Source organism: Rhinichthys klamathensis, unplaced genomic scaffold, assembly GCF_029890125.1.
Source record: "Rhinichthys klamathensis goyatoka isolate OS25496 unplaced genomic scaffold, OSU_Roscu_1.1 h1tg000272l_1, whole genome shotgun sequence".
Lineage (NCBI taxonomy): Eukaryota > Metazoa > Chordata > Actinopteri > Cypriniformes > Leuciscidae > Rhinichthys > Rhinichthys klamathensis.
The window spans coordinates 216929-241577 of record NW_026606792.1 but is presented as its reverse complement, the minus strand read 5'-3'; the positions used below and the strand labels follow the sequence as shown (position 1 = coordinate 241577).

Here is a 24649-nt window from a genome sequence, read left to right as displayed (position 1 = left end):
CAAACCAGTTTCTTTCTTCTGCTGAACACAAAAGAAGATATTTTGAAGAATGTCGATAACCAGACAGTGGATGGACCTTTAATGGTATATGGTTCTTTAATGTATTTGCAATGTACTAAAATTGAAATAAAACTGAAATTCATTTTCTATGGGCATATATGCGGCTGAAACAGGTAGGCTAATGCGTCCCAAATTTTTCAACATTAACATTTTAATATAACATTATAGTCATTATGGCCTTCAGAATTTTTTTTTTTTTTTTTTTGAGTAGGTGGTAGTGCACTGTAGGCCCCTGTGGCGCGGCCTAAGCTTTTGTCCTGGCATCATTTTCCCCCTTACATTACTTTTACTTTTATACTTTAAGTAGTTTTGAAACCAGTATTTTTACACTTTTACTTTAGTAAAAAGCTTGAGTTGATACTTCAACTTCTAGAGAAGTCTTTTAAAACCCAAGTATCTATTCTTCTACCCGAGTAATGAATGTGAATACTTTTGACACCTCTGATGGAATCTGGATATTGGACAGCAGATTGAACAGGACTTTTATTTTGGTCTGGCGATATGACATCATAAAGCTGCGTCGTGCTCCTGCAGCTGTTGTGATAAGACTGAAGGAAGGTTTGTGGTTTTAAGCATTTAAAGTTTTTAAATCGATACACATCGATTTGATCGTTTTAACAAGAGGTATGTGGCCATGTAAACATATTTGTAAAATGCTTAATGTAACAATATTGAGTTTTTGTGTGAGTAGCCTATAGCGTATTTGAATATGAGTTACAGAAAAGTTGCACGTCTCATTTCGTTTCGATTACTATCGTGTATCAGTTGATCGTAAACACGAATTCGGGTTTGGGAAAGTGGTGATGGAGAAACGGAGTCAATTAAATCTAATGCTTTGTCAAATGACTCACTGATTCAAAGCGCTTGAATCTTGTTGCTTAAAAGTGAAAAATACAACGAAACAAATATTATTATTAATAGTGATAACTCTAATGAATTGCAAATGTTTTCATCACGATGTAATCTGTTAAACCTACAAAACATTAATTATTAAGTGTCTGTATAATTTGTTATTTTATTGTAGTGCTTGTTGAGTGATTTTTGTCTGGTCAGTTGATTTAAGTCCATGAACTCTCTCTCTGACTGACTCCTCACCAGTGCGCTGAACTACTGAACTACAGCTGATTGAGACGCACACAGAGATTTACTGTGGATTTATTTCTCTTTCTGTTAATTATTCTCATCTTAAACATGACAAATTTGTCCAAACACAGGAAAACTGGAGAAACATCTGAGATCCACGTGACGCTATTATAAAGATGGCGTTGATTAAACAGGAGAGTGAAGACATAAAGATTGAAGAAGTGTTCAGCGTGAAACATGAAGATACTGAGGAACAAACAGGTTAGTTTCATTCAGTCCTTATTATAACATCAGGGAACTTTTGCTCTCGGGGTGGGGTCCCCCTACAGTTGGGAAACAGTATTGTCCTCTACTACTGTCGTAAACTCTGTCATCCTACATGCACGTGCAATTGTTGACAACCAGGATAGCCCTGAACACTGTAGGAGGAGGTCACATGCAGGTGTTCTGCTTGCGTCGCGTGTGAAATGTCTTCATCCCAGGTACAGTGGCATATATTTCAGCATGTCATATGAATATAATTTCATGGGTTTTTTATTTTTTTTCTAACGACAAATGATCGCGATGATCACGTTTACAAGCCAGCGTCATTATAGTAGCCTAGTCAATTGGTTACCGTTTTACTGAATCTATATGATACTTCAATGCAATGTTTGAGTGGTTGATAATAACCATATATCGTCTATATTATAATATCAAGCTACCATAAATGAATCTGCAAATTTTACAAATCGATTTGCATTATAGCTTGAGGCGAGACAAATAAACAAATATCACAGACATGCTAGGTATCCTAAAATATGATTTTGTACATCTTATATATGTACTTGCAAGAATGTAGCCCCTACCAAACTTGTACACGCCGTTTAGACATAGGCTTTCATTTGATTTTTTTTTTTGCCAAGTCCGCATCGGTCGGGCACCCCTCCTCCTCCTTCAGCTCACGCCATCGAGAAAAGGCTGGCCCAATGTTAATCCTCTTTCTGCCTTTAACGCGATCACTTTCTCTTTTTCTCTTTTTGCTTTGCTCCGATAAAACCTTTGCTTTCTTGTTTTTCTGTGCTGCTTCGGCCATGACTATAACATTTGGCTCGCACGTCCGATTTTAAGGAAGTGGTGGTGGAAGTGACGTATATGCCGTAAAGCAGTCGAATTTTGTAGTTCTCTTTGTTCGCCGGTTACTACCCGAAACCCGAAGTTTAAAAGTACGATTAAAAACGCTACAGACCCCGTCAGGCTATGGCAGACGTGTCATTCAACCTATTGTAAGTCGATGTACCATCACAAGAGACTTGGAAATATATTAAGAAGGTTGAAAAGTAACCTTGTGCTGTTTTAAAATGATCTACAGAAATGAATGATATTTCTGAAGAATGTCATATGAGTGTCCTAATTAAAGCGGTTTTATTTGACATGGAGAGGGTCTTCTCATGTGGATAGACATGTTGAGGTCACATGACCAGACAATTGGAAATAAAGTGTTTCCGCATGATCTTTAGAGGACCTGTACACTTGCATTAGATGTATTATTTATATGGATTATAAATCTCTGTGTTGATCCGAAGAAAGGAAATCATACACATCTGGGATGGTATATGTAAATGATGAGAGAACATTAATTTTGGATGAATATCCCTTTAAAGGCACACAGGAATGCAGGAATTCCATTTTTGTCAAACAGCGACCCCTAGAGTCACTGTGGAGTACTTGTATTTAACGTTACTGTCGTAAATACCACTCACGCAGAGTGTGACGTGTTACATAGTATACAATAGTACATTGTGTTTAATTTGTCGTTTAATGAGATCTAATATATGTTGTTAGTGGTGAGAATTTTCATGTAAATAAATACATAGATCCGACTATTATCCCCTATAGAGTCTCTCCGCAACCGATTGAAGCGCGCGTCCGTGTGAAGACTGTGCGAGTCACACCAGAACACTGTATCCGCGACGGAAGAAGCGTGCGGTCAGATGTGCGCGCGGTTAGCTCTCTCTACAGTACAAGAGAGCTACCGCATCTTCCCCTTCTGCACGTCACGCAGAGCCCTCTCCGTGACTCGGACACAATCATGCTTGCACCCCCCATCCCCCATCCCCCCATCCCCCCACACTGCACCCTCGCACCCTCCCGTTTCACAACGGCGGGGTTAGAGTATCAACGAGCGTTCAAAAACAAGTGAGCCCACGCCGGCCCCGCCCCGCGTGACTCACATTCTACATTGAGAGACCTTTTACATCAGGCCCCGCTGTAAAGCTCTACTGAAACGGCTCTTGTAAAAGTGCTCAATGACATTTTTTTAGCCACTGAATCTGGAGACTCAGTAGCATTGGTACTTCTGGACTTAAGTGCTACATTCGACACGGTAGACCATAATGTCCCGCTGTCTCATTTAGAACACATAGTGGGCATCAGAGGCCCAGTCTTACATTGGTTTCAGTCTTATCTAACAAACAGGAGGTTTTCAGTTAACTATGGTAACTATCGATCTTCTTCCATAAAGCTGACGTGTGGAATTCCTCAAGGCTCCACAGAAAATATGACTTAAGTTATCACTGTTATGCAGACGACACACAAATATATATTTCCTCTTAAACATAAAAATAGTTTAGAACAGATGGCTGCCTGCCTTGAGGATGTTAAAGCATGGATGTCGCTGAATCTTTTAAGTCTGAATGAAAGTAAGACTGAGGTTATGGTGTTTACATCTTTTAGTGTACATAACACAACAAATGTAAATCTTGGTGCTCTGGAACCTTATGCTAAGCCATATGTTAAAAACTTGGGTTTGGTATTGGATAGTGCCCTAAAGCTTGATAGACAGGTAAATCAAGTTGTGAAGGCAAGCTTTTACCAGCTTCAAACCCTGGTAAAAACAAGACTTTCCTTTTATTCTCAAATTTAAAAAAAGTTATACATGGTTTTATCACTATAAGGCTGGATAATTGCAATTCGCTTTATTTGGGGATCAGTCAATCATCCATAAACCGCCTTCAGATAGTCCAGAATGCTGCTGCCAGAGTTTTGACAGGAGTCCGTAAACGGGAACATATAACTCCTGTCCTTCAGTCACTTCACTGGCTGCCGGTGTGTCACAGAATTAAATGTAAAATTCTGCTATTAGTTTTTAAGTCATTAAATGGGTTAGCTCCGTCTTACCTTTCTGATCTGCTGACAGTCCATCAACCTACAAGAGCTCTTAGGTCTGCGAACTTAGGCCTCTTAGTGGTTCCTAGATCGATATTTAAAACTAGAGGAGATGAAGCATTTTCTATTGCTGCTCCAAGACTTTGGAACAATCTCCCTCTTGAAATTGGAACTGCACCCACCCTGTCCATTTTTAAAGTGAGGTTAAAGACTTTTTTATTTGATCTGTCTTATACAGAATGAATGTAGATGCGGTTGTCCCGTTTGTCCTTGTCTTTTATCTTGCTATGGTTTATTTATTTTTTAACTCCTGCACTCTGTACAGCACATTGGTCAACGGAAGTTGTGCTTAATTGTGCTTTATAAATAAAGTGATTGATTTGCTGATTGTTTAAAGCGTGCACTGAAACTGTTCTAACTCACGGGTTTCCCCCGCTTTCTTCCTTCATTGACCCGCGACGGAAGAAGTGTGCGGTTGATGTGCACGCGGCTATCTCTCTTTACGCGGTCTCTGTCCTTGTGAGGGTTTGTAATGGCTTGTTTCTGTGAGCCTCAGGAGGCTTCCCTAGGCTCCAGTTGGTCTAGAGCCAGTTGCTGATAGTGCGGCGTGTTACATTGCCTCCCCACTGCGTATTACCGGGAACACGTCCCGTAAATCCTGATGTACTTGGTACATCATAAGAAGGATGGCGTCTACGCTAATATTAGTCTCTCTGTTTATCCCGAGGGACCCTCTATGGTGGACCTGCGCCTGGACCCATCCCAACTCATCCTGAAGTGCCAGCCTCATCAGCCCTGTGAAGGCCTCATCGACACGACGGCCGTCGGCTCAACAACTCGTCTCCATACCGGCGTGATTACTTCGACTTCCAACCAGATGGAAATGGATAAATACTCTAAATGTTCCGATCCAATCTGACTTGAACTTGTAATGCTGCCCGAATCATACACTGTTCCTTCGTTGGCCAGAGGAGAACTGGCCCTCCGACTGAGTCTGGCTTCTCCCAATGTTTTATTCGTCCCATCCCTGTGCGTGGAGCCGACCAGATGAACCAGTTGTTTCCAGTAGGGATGTAACGATTCACTCGCAACCGGTTGAAAATTGATAAAAATGTGTGACGATTCAAGTCGGTTGAAATGTGAAACGAATCGCGATACACGTTTTAAACAGCAGGCGCGTTTACTGTAAAGCCTACTGTGAAGTTGTGAACCTCGCTTTACCGGCACAATAGCAGCGAGCACACACTGGCGTGAAGCTAGCGAGTGTTTTCACTTCATTCATGGAACTTGATCTTGTGTGAGCCCAGCTCAACTTCCATAGGAATGAACTGAAAACGCTCGGTTTGCTCCGCTTGCGCCGCGCCAGTGTGTGCCATAGACTGGTGTGCACGCGCCGTCAAACAGTAGACATGGCGACGGCAAGCGTATGTTGACGTTAACTCATTCAAATCGGAGGTGTGGCGGCATTTTGACTTTCCGTAGACTAATAATCACCACCGTGAGAAGCACCAGTCACCTCTGTTTTCATGTAAAAGTCATTAATACGACAATTGCGAGAGCCACGGAGATCACAAGGTGCATCAGTGTTTCCGTGGCAACCAGGTGTTGTATTTATTTTACTATCTCTTTCTCTTAATGTGTTTTTTTAACTCTTACTAGTGTAATGATACAAATTATAACAAAATTAGAATCTTGCCTTTATTAGCTACTAGAGCCCGACCGATATGGATTTTTGGGGGCCGATGCCGATACCGATATTAGGGAGTAAAAAAAGCCTGATACCGATATATCGGCCGATATTATTTATGTGTATATTATAATACAGTAGCAATATTATTTATGTGTATTATAGTACAGTATACCAGTCAAAAGTTTGGACACTTTCCTATTGGTGTGTACAAACTTTTGATGGGTACTTTACACAGTATAAACAGAATAAATATATTTTATAAACACGTTTTGCAATGATCACTCAAATGTGGTGATCAAACACTTGTGTGACACAGATATGTAATGGAGGCAGGGGGAATGATAGAATGAGAATTATACAGCTGAGCTGGAACCAAACTAGTTTGCATTGCATGTTATATTATATTATATTCTAATACTGTTGCATAATCTTCACTAACGACTTTGTCTTTTAATTTAGTCATAACTTGTATCAATAAATATATAAAAAGTGTCACTGACAAAACCTTATTATCTTCTATTTTTACTCTTAATTCCTCTAATCTCTACCAGTGGAGGAAGAACTCAGATCTTTTTACTAAAGTAAAATTAATAATATCATAATGAAAACGTTTTTAATTACATATGTACAGTACTTTTATACTATTTTAAATAATTAGTAAGCAAAATGTACTAAACGTGAAACTAGGCTACTCTTAATGCAAAATGGCCCTATATAAAGTGTTATAATTATATAAATTATTGGAATATTGCTTGATGTTGTAGCGTAGCGTTATAGGCAGAATGAGCTTTTAACACGGTGTCTACACCGGACGCGGCCGTTACTGCTCGCGTCACAACAGCTGTTTACCCGAGACAAAGCAGAATCAGTTTACTGTCGGAGATCGCTCGCGCCACGCATTTTAATCAATGTTTCATCAACCAATTGCCTTAATAAATAAGAAGTAGGCCTAAATATAGCAGACAATATAATCAGGACTTCTCAGCTGCGCGCTTTGCAATAGTCACAAGCTCACACAATACGTGACAGAGGCTGTAGCAGAGAAATCAATTCTGTGAATTACACTGCGCAAATCACAAGTAGGCTACTACCCACCGGATGAAGAAGGGTTGGCTCTCAGTCTCCACAGGCTACATAAAATATTCATTTTATTTATTTTTCGTGTTCGCATTAAGGAAAAACAATGTTACAGACGCGACAGTTCAGCACTACGGACGTGAGCGCTCTGAAAGCGGCACTAAAATATGCTTTGAAACTTTCACATAGACATCAAACAGAAAGCACAAAACCTTTCGTTTCAAAGTGAATTTCGTTTTGTATTAATTGTATCTTAATTTTAATCAATGTTTCATCAACCATTTGTCTGGATTTAATTTATAAGAAGTAAATTTAGCAGACGATAGATAATCTCGACACGGAGGCGCCTGCGGGTGAACTGGAGCTCGTCTCATGAACCGAAACTCAGCGTATAGACCTGAGAATTGAAATATATCTATATTGAAATGTCTGCTTTTAAACAGAACAATTCAAAACGAAAGACAGACAGACTCATGTAATCGAATGAAATGTGCATTTCTCTCTGGCACGCGTTCACTGAAGATCGCGAGTCAGCATCGTCAACTTCATCTTTGGCTGACACTGACTGAAAACACTTGTTTATTAATAAACAATAAAAATGTCTCCTTGCTATATTTGTTGTATTCATAATCATTACTTTTGCCAGTTCTCGTGACAGCTTTTAGATGCTTTATTGGCAGCGCCACCCTTACATGAATCACCGCACCCGCATTTTTTTAAATATTCATTTATCGGCCATTATAAATGCCGATACCGATAGTTAGGAAAATGCCTAAAATCGGCCGATAATATCGGCCCGCCGATATATCGGTCGGGCTCTATTAGCTACAATGTAAAACCCCTGTCAATCTGGTACTAATTTTACAGTCTTTTACATAGTGTGCGAAGGTACCAGTGTCCAGCCTCTTGACCAAACAGACAGAAAGACTGAGTTGAAACAACCTTGACGGGAATTTTTTTAATGTAGATTTATTATTTGACAAATATATTTTAAATTAAAAAGAAATGAGCAGCATTTTGTCTGAAAAATAATAAAAGGGACACTTTTGTCTTAAATCTCATTTGTTGAAAAAATCGTGAGAAAATCGTATCGTGAAACCAGTATCGTGAATCGTATCGCATCGTGAGATGAGTGAATCGTTACATCCCTAGTTTCCAGTGCTGACGGTCTTGTGCCAGCTGCTCTACATCCTCCACAGCAACTCCATGTTGTTGGAGGTCGCCCGCAAGGACGTCGAGCCATCGGGTGCGGGGTTTACCTCGTGGTCGTCTCCAGCCTGCGGCCCTCGGATCAAACTGGAGAATGGCTGTCGTTGGATGGTCAGGAGGGAGACGGAGGACATGGCCGAACCAGCGGGTGCGACGTTGCGGGCTCTTAGCACTTGATTGGAAACCCGCTGGGGCCACCTGATGTTCTCGACGGTCCTGAGGGCCCTGCTATCAAAGCCATCTAATCTTGCAGTCAGTATCTTATTTAAGGGCCAAGTCTCCGAGCCATAAGGCAGGATGGAGAGTACTGCTGAGTTGTAAATCCGGAGCTTCGTCTTTCGTGAGATGGTCTGGTGCCGCCAGAGTGGTTTCCAGAGAGACTGCAGGGCTGACGCAGCCAGGGCTCTTCTGCGGGTAATCTCTGGTTTTAGGTCCCCGTTGTCTGTCACTAAGGATCCCAGATACACAAAGTTCTTGACAGGCTCTACAATGTCATTGCCAAGCCGCAGGGAAGTTGGATGCGGTCTGTCACCGACATACATGAATTTATGGCTTGCTTCGTTGGGGACATTTAATATTCAACAATATTATATATCTGCCTTACTTAAGGTGGACGTTGACGCAATTTTCTTCTAGAAACAAACTTCAACATTCAAAAATGTTGTATTAGTTTCATGTTATCACTGTGAAGCTGCTTTGATACAATCTGTATTGTAAAAAGCGCTATATAAATAAAGGTGACTTGACTTGACTATTAGCTACGCAATACGAAGTGACCGTTCTCGAAAGGGAGCGTACTCGGTTACTAACGTAACCTTGGTTCCCTGAGAGTAGGGAACGAGTATTGCATAGGCTGCTGCACTATTGCAATCTGTCAGTGTTTGTCGCTTCAGTCGATTTGAACCTGTCATATGGCGAAAATAGGGGCTTGTTAAGCCACGCCCATTTTGGCGCGCTCTGATGTGCTATGGCGCCAAGTCAACTGATTAGTTCGCACATCATAGGATGTGCAGTTGCCGCAGCACAGCCAATGGGCATGGTAGACGCTCTGTGTGTTCGCCGTGTGTTATGTGTTATGGTTAGGCTACTCCTGATTTTGTCAGTCACCTCTTATATACTGTGTATGATCCTATCCTGTCCTATTCATGGTAGCCTACTCGTGGACATTGCGTCATCACGTGTTGTAGTAGGGGGGCCCGCCTTGATAATCCTGCATAAGGGCCCGGTGTTGGCTTGTTATGCCACTGTATAGGCTTCAATATTTCTTGAGGAAAGGAGTTTCCCCATTGCGTATTAGCTACACAATACTTGTTCCCTATTCTCAGGGAGCCAAGGTTTACGTTAGTAATTGAGTTTCCCCCTCAGACAGAGCGAGCGTGGACTTATGCAGATATATTTAGAGGTTATGTTTTGCTTTTTGCCCTGAACGTATATATTTTTTAACAATCTGCTTTCTTTAGTTCAAATGCACTCTGATTTATTGTTTTGCGAGCAGTGAGTAGTGGAAAGTTTGGAAAAAGTGTATCTGACATTAGGGATGCGCGATACATTGGCCACCATATCAGTATCAGCTGATAAATGTTCATTTATAATATTATCTTTATCAATCCGGTAGGAGAATTTGGCCGATATATTAAATCCGATAAATAATGAATTATTTCTTTCAACTGAGACACTTCAGATTAGGGCTGAACGATATCATTACTTGCAAAGTTTAACCATCAGAGAGTGAAAGTTTATCATTTGCACATGTTTTTAAAAGATAAATTATATTAATTATGGTAATTAATTATATTGGTTGTATTTAATTTATACAGTGAAGACTGTTATTTTACATTTGATTGTTCAATTTCTGTACCTGAATACTGTTAGATTTACCTGAAAAACATAAAGCATAAATTTATGTGGATATGTATATATGTATATATATATATATATATATATATATATATATATACACTCACCGGCCACTTTATTAGGTACACCTGTCCAACTGCTCGTTAACACTTAATTTCTAAGCAGCCAATCACATGGCGGCAACTCAGTGCATGTAGACATGGTCAAGACAATCTCCTGCAGTGCAAACCGAGCATCAGTATGGGGAAGAAAGTTGATTTGAGTGACTTTGAACGTGCCATGATTGTTGGTGCCAGAAGGGCTGGTCTGAGTATTTCAGAAACTGCTAATCTACTGGGATTTTCACGCACAACCATCTCTAGGGTTTACAGAGAATGGTCCGAAAAAGAAAAAACATCCAGTGAGCGGCAGTTCTGTGGGCGGAAATGCCTTGTTGATGCCAGAGGTCAGAGGAGAATGGCCAGACTGGTTCGAGCTGATAGAAGGGCAACAGTGACTGAAATAACCACTCGTTACAACCGAGGTATGCAGCAAAGCATTTGTGAAGCCACAACACGCACAACCTTGAGGCGGATGGGCTACAACAGCAGAAGACTCCACCGGGTACCACTCATCTCCACTACAAATAGGAAAAAGAGGCTACAATTTGCAAGAGCTCACCAAAATTGAACAGTTGAAGACTGGAAAAATGTTGCCTGGTCTGATGAGTCTCGATTTCTGTTGAGACATTCAGATGTTAGAGTCAGAATTTGGCGTAAACAGAATGAGAACATGGAACCATCATGCCTTGTTACCACTGTGCAGGCTGGTGGTGGTGGTGTAATGGTGTGGGGGATGTTTTCCTGGCACACTTTAGGCCCCTTAGTGCCAATTGGGCATCGTTTAAATGCCACGGCCTACCTGAGCATTGTTTCTGACCATGTCCATCCCTTTATGGCCACCATGTACCCATCCTCTGATGGCTACTTCCACCATGTCACAAAGCTCTAATCATTTCAAATTGGTTTCTTGAACATGACAATGAGTTCACTGTACTAAAATGGCCTCCACAGTCACCAGATCTCAACCCAATAGAGCATCTTTGGGATGTGGTGGAACGGGAGATTCGCATCATGGATGTGCAGCCGACAAATCTGCGGCAACTGTGTGATGCCATCATGTCAATATGGACCAAACTCCCTGAGGAATGCTTCCAGCACCTTGTTGAATCTATGCCACGAAGAATTGAGGCAGTTCTGAAGGCAAAAGGGGGTCCAACCCGTTACTAGCATGGGGTACCTAATAAAGTGGCCGGTGAGTGTGTATATATATATATATATATATATATGTATATATATTTCTTTTTTCTCCTTTTTTTTCATACCTTGTTTGTGCATAGTCTGTGCATTATTGGCTGGTGAGGGGGTGGGGGGCTAGTTTCAGGGAGCATTGTTGGAGTGTGTGTGTGTGTGTGTGTGTGTGTGTGAGTGTGTGTGTGTGTGTCTTTGTACTTATGTGTTTGGAATTATCTCTAATATTTACTCTTTATCATCTTGTCTTGTTTGTCATTATTGTAAGGACCCCCTCGAAAATGAGATGGTACATCTCAAGGGGCTATCCTTGAAATAAAGAATAAAGAATAAAATAAAGAATAAAGCACTGCTTATTTCAATTGTATCTTTCTTTTATTGTATTTATCTATACTTTTAATTTGTTTATTTCCTATGCAGATTCATTCTCCTACAAAATCACCCCAATTATTTAAAAATGATTAATTATTTTCAAATAGAGGGTAACACTTTATTTTCATGGTCCCTTTTGAACATTCTGTTAACTATAAGTAACTTTGCAACTACATGTCAACTAACTCTCATTAGAGTATTAGTAGACACTCAGATTAATATCTGCTAAGTTAACTCTTTATTGTGTTGGTCCTCCAACAGACATTCTACAGCTAGGGGTGTGCAAAGCAGCCGGTATTTGTATCTGTATTTGTATTTGTTGAGGGGGGAAAAGTATTTGTATTCGTATTTGTATTCGAGTAAAATTTAAAATAGGCGTAAAAATCCAGTTTGGGTTTTTCCCAGGACGGGTTGGGGTGTGTGACTAGCTTTCATGACGCACACACGCAAGGTCTCTCGCTCTCTCCCTCTCTGCCGTGCGCGCGCTACGCGGTTTGAAGCAGTTCTGTCTCGCATGCGCGCTCTAGATTTACAGGAGATTTGAACTAATTTGCGGGCATCAGGGAGCCGCTATCAATATGCGGGAGATTCCCTGAACTTCCGGGAGACTGGGTATGTTTGCGTACTATATAACTCCCACAAGTGCATACAATTCGACACAACTACACAAGCATTTTCTTAACCTTTTAAACCGAACGTTAACAGAGCGAACATGAGAGCACCCGACTGACGTCAATAATGCAGCTTAATGGAATAATCTCCCGATCAAACTCCGCTTCCCGAAAGTTATAAACTGCCTCCGGAACCCAGTTAAGGTACACAAATCCATTCAACAAAAATAGTGATGCAGTTAAGTGTTTTTTCACTCAGCCGAGCCCTCTCTGTTGCTGTGTGGAGCAGCCTGTGTCAGTCACCTCTTCTCACTCATCCGGGCATGCACTGCGGTCTCGTGAGAAAACGAATCGGTTACCTAACGTAACCTCGTTTCTCTTTAGATGAGGGAACGAGTATTGCGTAAGCTAGTTTACGCTACGGGAAAGATTAATCTTTTCTGAGAAATTGAAGCCAAAAAATTATCCTATAATTTTGTATCCATTGTCAACGCAGTTCAGCTGCAGCAGACCATGAGCGGGCTAGCTAGCAGCTCATTGGTTCGCTCACAGGGAACTGCTTAAGCCTATGAGGAGACGCGAATGAACTCTCGGCCAATGAGAGTCTGACGTGGTCAGAGAGTATAATATTGGCGTCCTAGGCTGTAAACTCTGGTTTTCATAGAATGAAGCGAGAATGCTAGTAGCACAAGCACGGCCAGGAACGCAATACTCGTTCCCTCATCTAGAGAGAACCGAGGTTACGTTAGGTAACCGATTCGTTCTCTTACGAGAGGTTCTCTCGTATTGCGTAAGCTAGCTTACGCTACGGGAACACCTGGTCAACGCCGTGCGTGCTAAGCATCCACTATGAGTCCCAGGGGAGACCCCAGGGAACCCTAATGAGTGGGAATAAATATATGTACATGTGACAAAGGCCAGCAGAGCGGGCCGGAGATTGTGTAGTACATAAGCACATGATAGAGAGGGACAGACCGAAACCGGTCTGTGTGAATAACTCCCTATAGTGCAGCTCAACCAGAAGAGCTGTAACATACTAGACTGCTAGTAGTTTAGCCTGCAAGGCGGGAACTTCCAGATTGTAAAATCTGACGAAGGTGGAGGGGGAAGCCCATCCCGCTGCCATACAAATGTCATGAATGGAAATTCCGCTGGACCATGCCCACGATGAGGCCATGCCTCTAGTGGAATGAGCCCTGATGCCCAGAGGGCATGGCAGGTCTTTTGATGCGTATGCGGCTGCAATGGCATCAACTATCCATCTGGATAGAGTCTGTTTCGAGGCGGCCGACCGCTTGGTGCGCCCACCGAACGAAACAAAAAGCTGCTCGGATCGTCTGACCGGAGCAGTGCAAGTTATGTATAATTTCAGGGCCCTGACCGGACACAGGAGATTAGAGTCAGAATCGCTATCGGATGCAGGCAGAGCCGATAGGGAAATAACTTGTGCCCTGAACGGGGTACCAATCGCTTTCGGGACATAACCATGTCTAGGTTTGAGAACGACTAAGGAGTCATTGGGCCCAAACTCGAGACAGGAAGCGCTAATGGACAGCGCGTGAAGGTCTCCCACACGTTTTACTGACGCGAGCGCTAGCAGAAAAACAGTTTTGAGCGAAAGGTATTTGAGGTCCACGGTGTTTAGCGGTTCGAATGGGGGGGGCTTTCATAGCTTCGAGAACTATGGAAAGGTCCCAAATCGGCACCGAAGGGGGGCGTGGGGGGTTCATCCTTCTAGCTCCCCTGAGGAAGCGGATGACCAAGCCATCTTTGCCCAGTGACTGGCCGTGCCGAGGGTTCAACGAACGCTGCGACGGCTGCCACATACACCTTGAGAGTGGACGGGGACCTTCCCTTGTCCAACATCTCTTGGAGAAAAACCAGCAAGGAAGGAACCTCGCATGACCGTGGGTCCAAGTTTCTGTCGGTGCACCATTTAGAGAACACAGACCATTTAGACACATAGAGCCTTCTAGTAGAAGCCGCTCTAGCCTGCATGATCGTGTTTAACACTCCCTCTGGCAAAGCAACGGGTAGTTGTTGATCACCCACGCATGTAGCGCCAAGCGCTCTAGGTGGGGATGCCAGATCGTGCCGCGAGCTTGGGAGAGGAGATCTGCTCTGACTGGAATGGGCCACGGGGCTGTCTGTGACAGCTGAGTGAGCTCCGGAAACCAAGTCTGACCCTCCCAACGCGGGGCTATGAGGAGCACCGAGTGGCGTGCTTCCCTGATTCTCTGAAGGACCTGTGGTAGCAGAGAAACCGGAGGGAATGCATAAAGCGGGCGGCTGGGCCAGGTCTGGGCTAGCGCATCCTCGCTCTTTGAGAAAAATATTGGGCAGTGGGTGTTCTCTTCTGAGACGAAGAGGTCCACCTCTGCTCTGCTGAATATTCGCCACAGCTTTTGGACTGTAAGAGTGTGCAGGGACCATTCCCCGGGGGAATGGGGTTCCTGGACAGACTGTCTGGACCGTCGTTCAGATAGCCCGGCACGTGCGTCGCTCTGAGCGAGAGCAGGTGACACTGAGACCAAACTAAGATGCGTTCTGTCAACCGGAAGAGATTCCTGGATCTGACTCCGCCCTGACGGTTTAGATAGGAGACCACGGCTATATTGTCCGAACGGATCAGCACGTGGTGACCGTGAATGCGCGGAAGAAAGCGCGTGAGCGCGTTCTCGACCGCCAGCATCTCCAAACAATTTATGTGGAGGAGGCTCTCCTGAGCTGACCAGGGGCCGAAGGCCGGTGAGCCCTCGCAGACCGCACCCCAACCCATGTTGGATGCGTCTGTCGAGATGAATTTTCGGCGAGAAAGGGTCCCCATGGAAGCGCCCCGCTGAAACCATTCTGCCACAGTCAATGGCTGCAGAGCTGTGATACAGGTCTGCGTTACTTTTATCAGCTGGCGGCCCGTGGTCCACGCACGGTGAGACACACGGCTCTTCAACCAGAGCTGAAGCGGGCGCATGCGCAGTAACCCCAGCTGGAGCACCGCGGAGGCTGAGGCCATGTAACACAACGCCTTCTGAAAAGTTTTCAGAGGTGTGAGTCTGTTCATCTGAAAAGATGCGGCGAGACGCTAAACACGGCGCGCGCGCTGTGTTGACAGACGAGCCGTCATCGTGACCGAGTCTATACCCAAGAAGGAGATAGTCTGACTGGGTTGTAGTGCGCTCTTTGTCCAGTTGACAGAGAGGCCCAAAGCTTTCAGATGGTCGAGGAGAGCTGTACGATGAGACAGTAACTCTCTCTGTGATTGTGCCATAATCAGCCAGTCGTCTAAATAGTTCAGTATTCGCAGCCCCTGACTCCGCAGGGGGGCGAGCGCCGCATCCATGCACTTTGTGAACGTACGGGGTGCTAGGGATAGGCTGAACGGAAGGACGTTGTATTGATAAACCTGGCCTTCGAAGGCGAAACATAAGAATGGCCTGTGAAGGGGATTTATCTGAATCTGAAAGTAAGCATCTTTCAGATCTAGTGAAATGAACCAGTCCCCCTGGCGCACATGTGCGAGGAGTTTTCTGATAGTGAGCATTTTGAACGGTCTCTTCTCTTCATGGCTGCCGTCCATACGGTTGATGGTCTGCTCGGGGGGAGGAGACCAATCGAGGCCGAGGCGTTCGACGGCCTGTGAGAGGAGGCGCACTAATTCCTCCTCGATTCCAGCGCGGGTCCCGGAGGATTCTCGAGCCGAGGAGGCGTGAGAACCGGACCACTCCTCACTGTCCGAGGCGAGAAGTGAACATGTTTCCTTGATGTCCGCGGCGTCATCGGAGGCGACAGAGCAGCCTCTCGGCGGCAACTGTATGTCCGGAAGCGGCGGAGAAGGAGAGCGGGAGGCGACAGGCTCCGGCGGAATGAACGCTTCTGGCTGGGGTTCCGGCGGCCTCTGAGAGCGGCGTTTCTTCTTCCGCGGCGCGGAAGCAACTTTAGTGGCCTGAAGTCGAGCCCGCAGGGTCGACAACGGCATGTCTTCGCAGAGATCGCAGCCGCCATCGGCGAGGGCGAGCTCGGCGTGCTCCAATCCGAGGCAGAGAGCGCAGATGACGTGGCGGTCTCCATTCTCGAGGGGAGCGCGGCAAGAACCGCAGGAAGATATACGAGACATCTTTAAAAAGACGCTCGGCTCTTATAGATACAAAATGTACAGGAAGCTTTTTGTAAAAAGGATACAAATCCGTCGGATGGCGCTAGCTCGTAGGACGGCTGAAGGTGGCGAAGACGGCCGGCTTCCTCAGTCTCCCAGATGCTCGCTAGAGTTGCCTTTTCGACGACGGCGGCTTCTCTCAGGATCAGCAGATGCGTGTAGCCTCGCTGAAGAGATGAAAATAGGAGTTTACAGCCTAGGACGCCAATATTATACTCTCTGACCACGCCCGTTTCGGCGGGCTCTGACGCAATAAGAGCATGTCAGACTCTCATTGGCCGAGAGTTCATTCGCGTCTCCTCATAGGCTTAAGCAGTTCTCTGTGAGCGGACCAATGAGCTGCTAGCTAGCCCGCTCATGGTCTGCTGCAGCTGAACTGCGTTGACAATGGATACAAAATTATAGGATAATTTTTTGGCTTAAATTTCTCAGAAAAGATGAATCTTTCCCGTAGCGTAAGCTAGCTTACGCAATACGAGAGAACCTCTCGTAAGAGAACGCATCTTTTTGATATAAAGTTTTTCTTGTTCCCGAATACAAATATTTTTTCAAGTATTTGTTCGAAATAAGTATTCGTAAAAAACACGTTATTTGTGCCTTTCCGAATACCGTATTCGGGTTCGGCTCCACCCCTACTACACTATAAGTAACTTTGCAACTACATGTCAACTTATTCTATCCCTAACCCTACCAGTCTGCTAATAGTCTATTAATACTCTAATAAGAGTTAGTAGACATGTAGGTGCAATGTTACTTATAGTCAGCAGAATGTGTTAAAGGGACCATCAAAATAAAGTGAATCCAAATAGAGCTATTCAAATCATCTGGTGAAATTGTTTTTATATAGCAGAAAAACAAAATATCGCAATGTAACTTTTTTCTAGTATAGTGCAGCCTTACTTCAGATGTGCACTGTACGCCATGATAGTTTTGAATTGCTTAAAATATGATTGGAATCACTTTGAAAAGAAAAGTACAGTAAAGTGCAATGTGCAGCACAAATCTGTCATATAGGCTTCATAACATCATAATGAGAACACGACTGTAAAAGGATGTTGTGAATTCTTTGTTCGCCCGTGTTTTAGCTCAAGCTCACTTTTACGAGAAGAGCACATCCACAACAGCAGTTACACATTCTGACCAGCACGCAACTTAGTTCAAGTTCACTTGTGCATTTGCGTCATTTTGTGCAGATATATAAGTTGCAATATTATGTTTATGTGGTATAAATATCTGATTAATCTCATAAGATGCGTTTCATGAGTTTATTAACCTGTTAATAAAGCGCTTCAGTTTCCCGGTGTGCATTCAGCGCTTCAGCGCATCTTAAACAGGAATGATGCTATTTGAAACTGTAATATTAATGTTAGATATTTCTTTTTCAAAAACAAAAAACATTGATGTATTATTAATAATAATTAGCTTTTTTTTTTGTATTATTTTCCTAAACAATATGGTTTAATTAAAATCAGTCGTGTGGATCCGTGTCTCAGGTTTCTGACACCCGATGACACACAACAACACACAACAACACGACACACAAGAGCACGTACGATCAGCTCTTGAGACCTGGTTGTGCAGAATGTCCTCTCTCCAGCCCTTCAGAAGCTTGTGAGAGTGCTGGAAGAGGATGTGTTTTCACTTACAATCAGTCCAAGAGAGCAGGAGATGGTTGATGAGGGTGTAGATGTACAACCTGAACCCTCACAGCCTCCCTGGCCCGCGTATGATGAGCTGTTGAGTGCCATGGAGCGCTCTTCAGCGAGACTTCAGCTGCCGTGGGAGTGCGTGAGGAAAGGCTTGTTTATGGCAGGCTTGACGAACGGTTCCTTTCTGACCATAATTGCCCATCTCCCGTGAGCCTTCCAGTCCTTCCTGATCTACACTGAGATCAAGGCACGAAAGAACCTCTACTGATGTCGAGGGATGCGTCAACATGGGTATGTGTCGACGCCCCCAATTGACGTCTTCTTGATGGAGAGGCTCCGGCCCTGCCTTCTAATCCACTCCACATGACATCTCGCTTGAATGGCAGGGCAGACGTGGCGGCGGGTCAGGCTGGTCCTGCTATACACACGATGTCTGTGTTACAAGTGTACCAGGCCGACCTGCTGAAGGATTTGGGTCAGGGTCTGTCCCGGCTGCCGCAATCGGCACCTTGATATCCACCTTGTATTTATATAGCAGATCTCCTCTCACTTTAGAGAGTCGTTAGATATGAGACTATAGCTCTGGGGCCGTATTCACAAAGAATTTTATCTTACCACTAGGAGTACTCCTAAATCGCACAAAAATATTTTAGCTAGGAGTTTTCTCTTGAAAGTTATTCACAGCGCCTTTCAGACCTACTCTTAGTAAGGAAAATTGACAACTCCTAAACTAAGAGTGAGTCTTCGTTGCTATGGTTGCTATTATCCAGTCGCCAAAACGTAAAAGAAAGCCCAACTGGACGCAGGATCAGTTACTGCTGCTGGCCGAGTTGGTGGTAAAAATAAAAAAATAAAAAAACGAATAAAAGTGAAATTCGGCACTGGGATATCAAGCAAAACTAAGCCTGAGAATGGGAGAGGATTTGTTTGCAGATCAATGCAGCATTCCCGCTTGTGTCGCGGACCCCGGACGACTGCGAGAGGCGGTGGTGTGCGCTACAATCCTTTGTGAATAGGTCTTAGTGAGTTAGGAGTCCTCTCGACTTCTTTTAAGCTGTCCCAGACTTAGGTTCTACTTTTAGGGCTAAAATGCTTCGTGAATTACTCTTAGTGAAAAAAATTAGGAGTCCTAAAGTTAGGAGTGACACGCCCATTATTTTTAGGAGTTGCTCCTAAATTCGCCAGTTAGGAGCTACTTTTAGCCTTAATTCTTTGTGAATACGGCCCCTGAACTTCAGACAGATTATATTCATGTGTCGGCCCTCACGGGGGCCGCTTCAATATCTAGATTAGGCATGTGTAACGAGTTTTTGGAGGCGATCTGCTAGAAGCATCCGAGCCCCTCAGTATCTGGGTGTAGGTTCATTAGAGCTAGAGCCCATCAGTTCATCTTCTGTAAGCCTTTTTACCCATTATTATCAATCTGAATTAATCTAGGAGCTTCTGAGTGCTCGTTGCCGCTGCTATCAGTGGCGCGGAAACAGTGTTCTCTTGTGGCTTGCGCACAGTCTTCACACAGACGCTGTGTGTGAAATCACAAACCAAAATGCACAAATATCTCTGCTTGATATACAACCACTGATGAACACATTCGGTTTTGATGGGAAAAAAGAATACGAGTATATGAAAAAAATATACGAGTGTGGATTAGAACCCAGAACCTCTGACACGCTTGGCAAAAGTTCTACCACAAGACCATTAAAGTACACAAGCAATAAATACAGATCTATCTATTTATTCACATGAAAATAATTGAAAATTTATTTTTGAACACTATTATTATTGAAAACTATTGACATTGATTACTGGACATCGTTTTTTTTCTGATAATTGTTATTGTACACATGTATTGTACTGTAAATATAACTGATTTACCATTCTATTAGGTATCAGGACTATTACATTCGCATTTTTTCAGTGGTAAAGTAGAAAAAAACACTGTAGGACAAATACAAAGCGAAAAGCGAAACAAATAAAGAAACTTTTCTATAACGTGAGTGAAGATTTGGGAAAGGAAATAGGATATTCTATGTCCAATGGAATATTTTTAAATTCACTGATAATAGGGTGACCAGATTGCAAAACATAATAGTCAAGTCAGGTCAAGTCATCTTCATTTATATAGCGCTTTTAACAATGGAGATTGTTTCAAAGCAGCTTTACAGAGATAAACATACAATTTACGGTAACAAAGATTAAATACAAAACCAGTAGTGATGCGGTTGTCAAGTTAACTTGCACAGCCCTAATGCCCGAGTGAGGCGTGACGCTTCCGGCTCGTACTGTTCTGTAGTTTATTAAAAGTTTATTAAGTCTGAATAAGTTGTATGTCCATATTGCACCAAATGGGACACTGCACTTCCTTGGGTCCTCAGGATGGGTTTAGTAGAGAGAAGAATATGTCCAGCCCCCTCCCCTAAAAGCTTTGGATTTTCGGTGTTGATTACTACCGAAGCATCAAAGCTCAAAAAATGGTATTCGGACCAGCTCTACCACCTAGGCCTTAAGTTGGTTTCCCTCTAGGCTCCTTCAATAAAAGGGACACTTCACCCATTTGCATTAAGCTTTGTATTGTTAGAAACCAAGTCATATATTATAATGATCGTGGATTTTTCCTTTATTTTTCCCTGAGATGGGAGAAATAAGGATTTAAGTGTTTTACTTCCTGCTTATTATGACGTAAGAATCGTAATTTTGCGTCATAATAAGCAGGAAGTCACATTTCATTGAAAAGTGTAGAGACTACAAACAGTAGCTCATCATTTATTCAGGGGGAGGGGCCCACTCACGCTACAGACCTATTACAGATCAGTGGGTGGGTCTTAACTTGCCGAAACTAATAGCAATATCCACCATCTTGTTTGGAAGCTAAGCTAACAAGCGCTGTGGAGCCAGATGGGAAGTTATGACAATGATGGAAGGAAATAAACATGATATGCAAGAAAAGATGATTTTGAAAGTCTTCTGCTCAAATCCAATGTTTGTGGCTATCTTTACGAGCCGCAATACAGCGAAGTGTCGGATTGCCGACACGAGCGGGTAGAACGACAGGACCAGTCCGCCTCAACTCGAGCCAGTGTAGGCTCCTCGTCCGCGACAGGCAGGTCTTCTGCATCGGCTGCAGAAGCGGCAGCAGCCGCGCCCTGTTCCTCCATCAGCCAAATCAGAAGACCTGCCTGTCGCGGACGAGGAGCCCGGACTGGCTCGAGTTGAGGCGGACTGGTCCTGTCGTTCTACCCGCTCGCGTCAGATTGCCAACACGAGCGGGTAGAACGACATGACCAGTCCGCCTCAACTCGAGCCAGTGCGGGCTCCTCGTCCGTGACAGGCAGGTCACGGTCTCGCGTTCTACCCGCTCGTGTCGGCAATCCGACTGAAATATCCAGCTCCAGATTGCCAGTACTGCGGGCACCAGTAAGTTGAGGAAGCTCAGGAGGAACTATTGTTGTTACTATTGTATTGTTGAACTTTTATTGTTATCATAATTATTTTTGTTGATACCATTATTGAAATAAATGGTTCACATTTACGTTGTTTTCCTTATTAGTGTTTTATTCCACTTGTATGTTAGATAAATTTGGACGACCAACATTCCATCAGTGGAATTAATGTTACTAACCTACTGTTACCTTACATGATAATAGATAACAAAATAATGGTCATACCTACATATTTTTATTCTTATTTTGCAAATCCAAATTGCATTACAATGTTCGGACTGAACATTCAACATAAATAGAAACGAGGAGTAATTCAATAATGATTTAGGCAACAAACTAGATTTTTTTTCTGTGAAATGAATTTCAAACTCTGGCGGCACCCAGCCTTGTAGACGGTAGAGTGCTTTCTCTGAATCTGATAGGCGGATACCTCCTCAGCATTGTTCTGGATTAGTGGGAGTGGCTTGCGGAGCTGTGCAATGTGGTGCATTGTGGGAGTTGTGGTTTTCAGTACAAATGCGCCCTAAAGTTACTTTCTGTCTTTACTCGGTCAAGAAGGCACCAAATTCGAAAATTTTATTATATTTCGACTACATATATGACCCACTTTCAATAAAGATGAATGTTCCCACGGGTGAAATGCTCCTTTAACCTCTTAACCGTCTCCAGAGCGTCGGCGCACTGAAGCGTTTTTTTATTTATTTAGTTCAAATATACTATCAGATTTAATGTTATACCTTGACAAACTATACATCATTAAAAAGATATAAGACTCAAGATTCAGTATTTGACCACTATTGTATTCTGAGAAACTTATAGTGACAGTTATGTCTTAATTTGTGTCAGGAGTTATGAAATTAAAAAATGAGTCGTTACCTTTAATATGAATTATGAGCCTCAGCCGGTCTCATTCAGAAAAAAACTCCCGTGCGATCGTCATGACAGCGCTTGACAAAACAACGTCCCTCAGGGCTTTTAGCTCAAACATGTGCAGATTTGGAGAAATATTGATAGATTCTCATAGCTTTACATTAGACTTCTATAGACAGGAATAATATTTATTGAATTTATACCCAAATGCGTCGATGTAATCATTTTGAGCGCTGTATACTCTGTACTGTGTTATCAATTCATCCTGAAAGTGAGGGCGCTGTTTGAACAGAAGTCCATAATATATGGATCACATGAAGAAGAGCCATAATCATGTGACATTCAGGAAGTCCTGCCACAACAAAGCTATCCGAGATCGCTGTAAAGTGCAGATAAAGATGTTTTGAAGACAATAAACATGATTGCAATGATATTTGATTTACCTGTGTTCTTCGAGTCATGTCAGGTATTTTCATAATAATTGATTATATGTATAATGTAATGCTAATCGAGATAGACTTTCAAATTGTGCAGAATACAATAAAATAATATATTTTCTATCTGATTTTTTTATCTGAAGCCAAATCAGATTACAGAAAGTTATTTAAAACACTCGACTTGCGCTATAAAGTAAGTTTGGAGAACAAACATAGTTTTATTCTCATAAATTGTCGTGTATTGATGGTGTGCTAAGCTAACATGCTAGCTAGTACTGAGCACCTGCTACCTTACTTCGGTGTAATTTTTATGATTTTTTTCTAAATAAGAATGCTTACTGAAATGTTTCGTTTTTCAAAAAGGGCATTTGATACAGTTTCACTGTGAAGTGAGAACTTTTATAAAATAAATGAGGGATTGAAACAGTGTGAATTGCTAGTCGTTAGTGATTATAATGCAGACAAAAGAAAAGCATATTTAGAGCAATAAACTGGCTGGAGAGGTGTGAATATGTGCAGGGGAGACTGAGACTGAATGGGGCTCGTTTTTGCATCACAAAACAATAGAGGCAATAGACTGAATAGATGCTTATAAGAAAACAATAAACACCAGTCTAATCAAAATAAAGTCATATGACATGATCTTGAAAAACATTGAACTAAATACAGAGTTTTAGACTTATCATCTTCAAATTTTAAATATAACATGGCCAGACATGTGGCTTTAGCTGCAGTGCATTTCTAGATTGCTACAATGCCAACTTCAATTTTATTTTCATGAAGATGTTTCATAAAAATAAATGTATAATAACTTTACAAAACTTTGAAGCTATTTATAACTATTTTTTTCATTATGATAATAATTAATTCTACATTTACAATAAACTTCCAGGTGTCAGCTTTCAAATGAGATCTTACTTGTGCTTTTAGTACAAAGGGTTCATGAACTGTATCTGTTTCAGTTTGGGAATGCCATATCTGGGGATTTTTCAAAAATGGGCTTGAAGCTTAACAGGTTAAAACTCTAGTCACAAGGTTGAATGTCGTTGGCCTCATAGTCAAGGTATACGGACTGCATAGGGACTGCAGATGAAATAGGGACTGCAGATGAAAAGTAGTATCTGTTTACTAATTCTGGCGTATTTACATGGTGTAGTATTCTACAACAATGTTCATGAATACGCATGGTCCCTATCAAATAAACGAATAAATAAAAAATAAATAAAAAAATAGGTCTGCAGAGAAACAAGGTGTAGCAATGTTCAGGGAAGAAGGAGGCGGGAACCAGTGAACATTCAACACTGAACACTTTAATAATAAAATAAACAAATACAAAATGAAAGTAAAACCAGCAGCCCCTCACGGACGACTGCTGGCCACAGAAACAAAACACAACATAAAATAAGGCCTGTTCCTCTCTCGATCTTCACCGTCGTCGCTCCTCCTTTATGCTTCCGCTCCTCCGTGAGAGATGCGAGACCGGTGCGTCTCACAGGTGTCGCTCATTACCACTCACGCCACCGGCCTCGCGCCGCTCTCACGTCACTCGACCTCGTCCTGCTCGCCACATACCCCCATCGCCCCTCGCAGGCCGGGGGGTACCCACGAGACTGCGCTCTACTCCCCCCCCCTCCAGGGGAACCGATCACGGTGGCCGCGGCACCTGGGGGTATGGATAGACGAGGCGAGAGAACAGGAGACGGAA

At 43.0% G+C, this 24649-nt stretch overlaps 1 protein-coding gene across 2 annotated transcripts in view; it reads left to right on the top strand.

The window, feature by feature from the left end:
- Positions 1-619: 619 nt before the first annotated feature.
- Positions 620-24649, top strand: part of LOC130102438 (gastrula zinc finger protein XlCGF8.2DB-like) — a 61876-nt gene continuing 37846 nt past the window's right edge. The window contains exons 1-2 of one of the 2 annotated variants that reach the window (XM_056268468.1): positions 620-684; positions 1297-1404. In XM_056268468.1, coding sequence (XP_056124443.1) covers positions 1320-1404 — 85 coding nt within the window. In that variant the 5' untranslated portion in view covers positions 620-684; positions 1297-1319. Of the gene's footprint in view, positions 685-1264; positions 1405-24649 lie in introns of those variants that run through there. The other variant, XM_056268469.1, reaches the window with a different exon arrangement.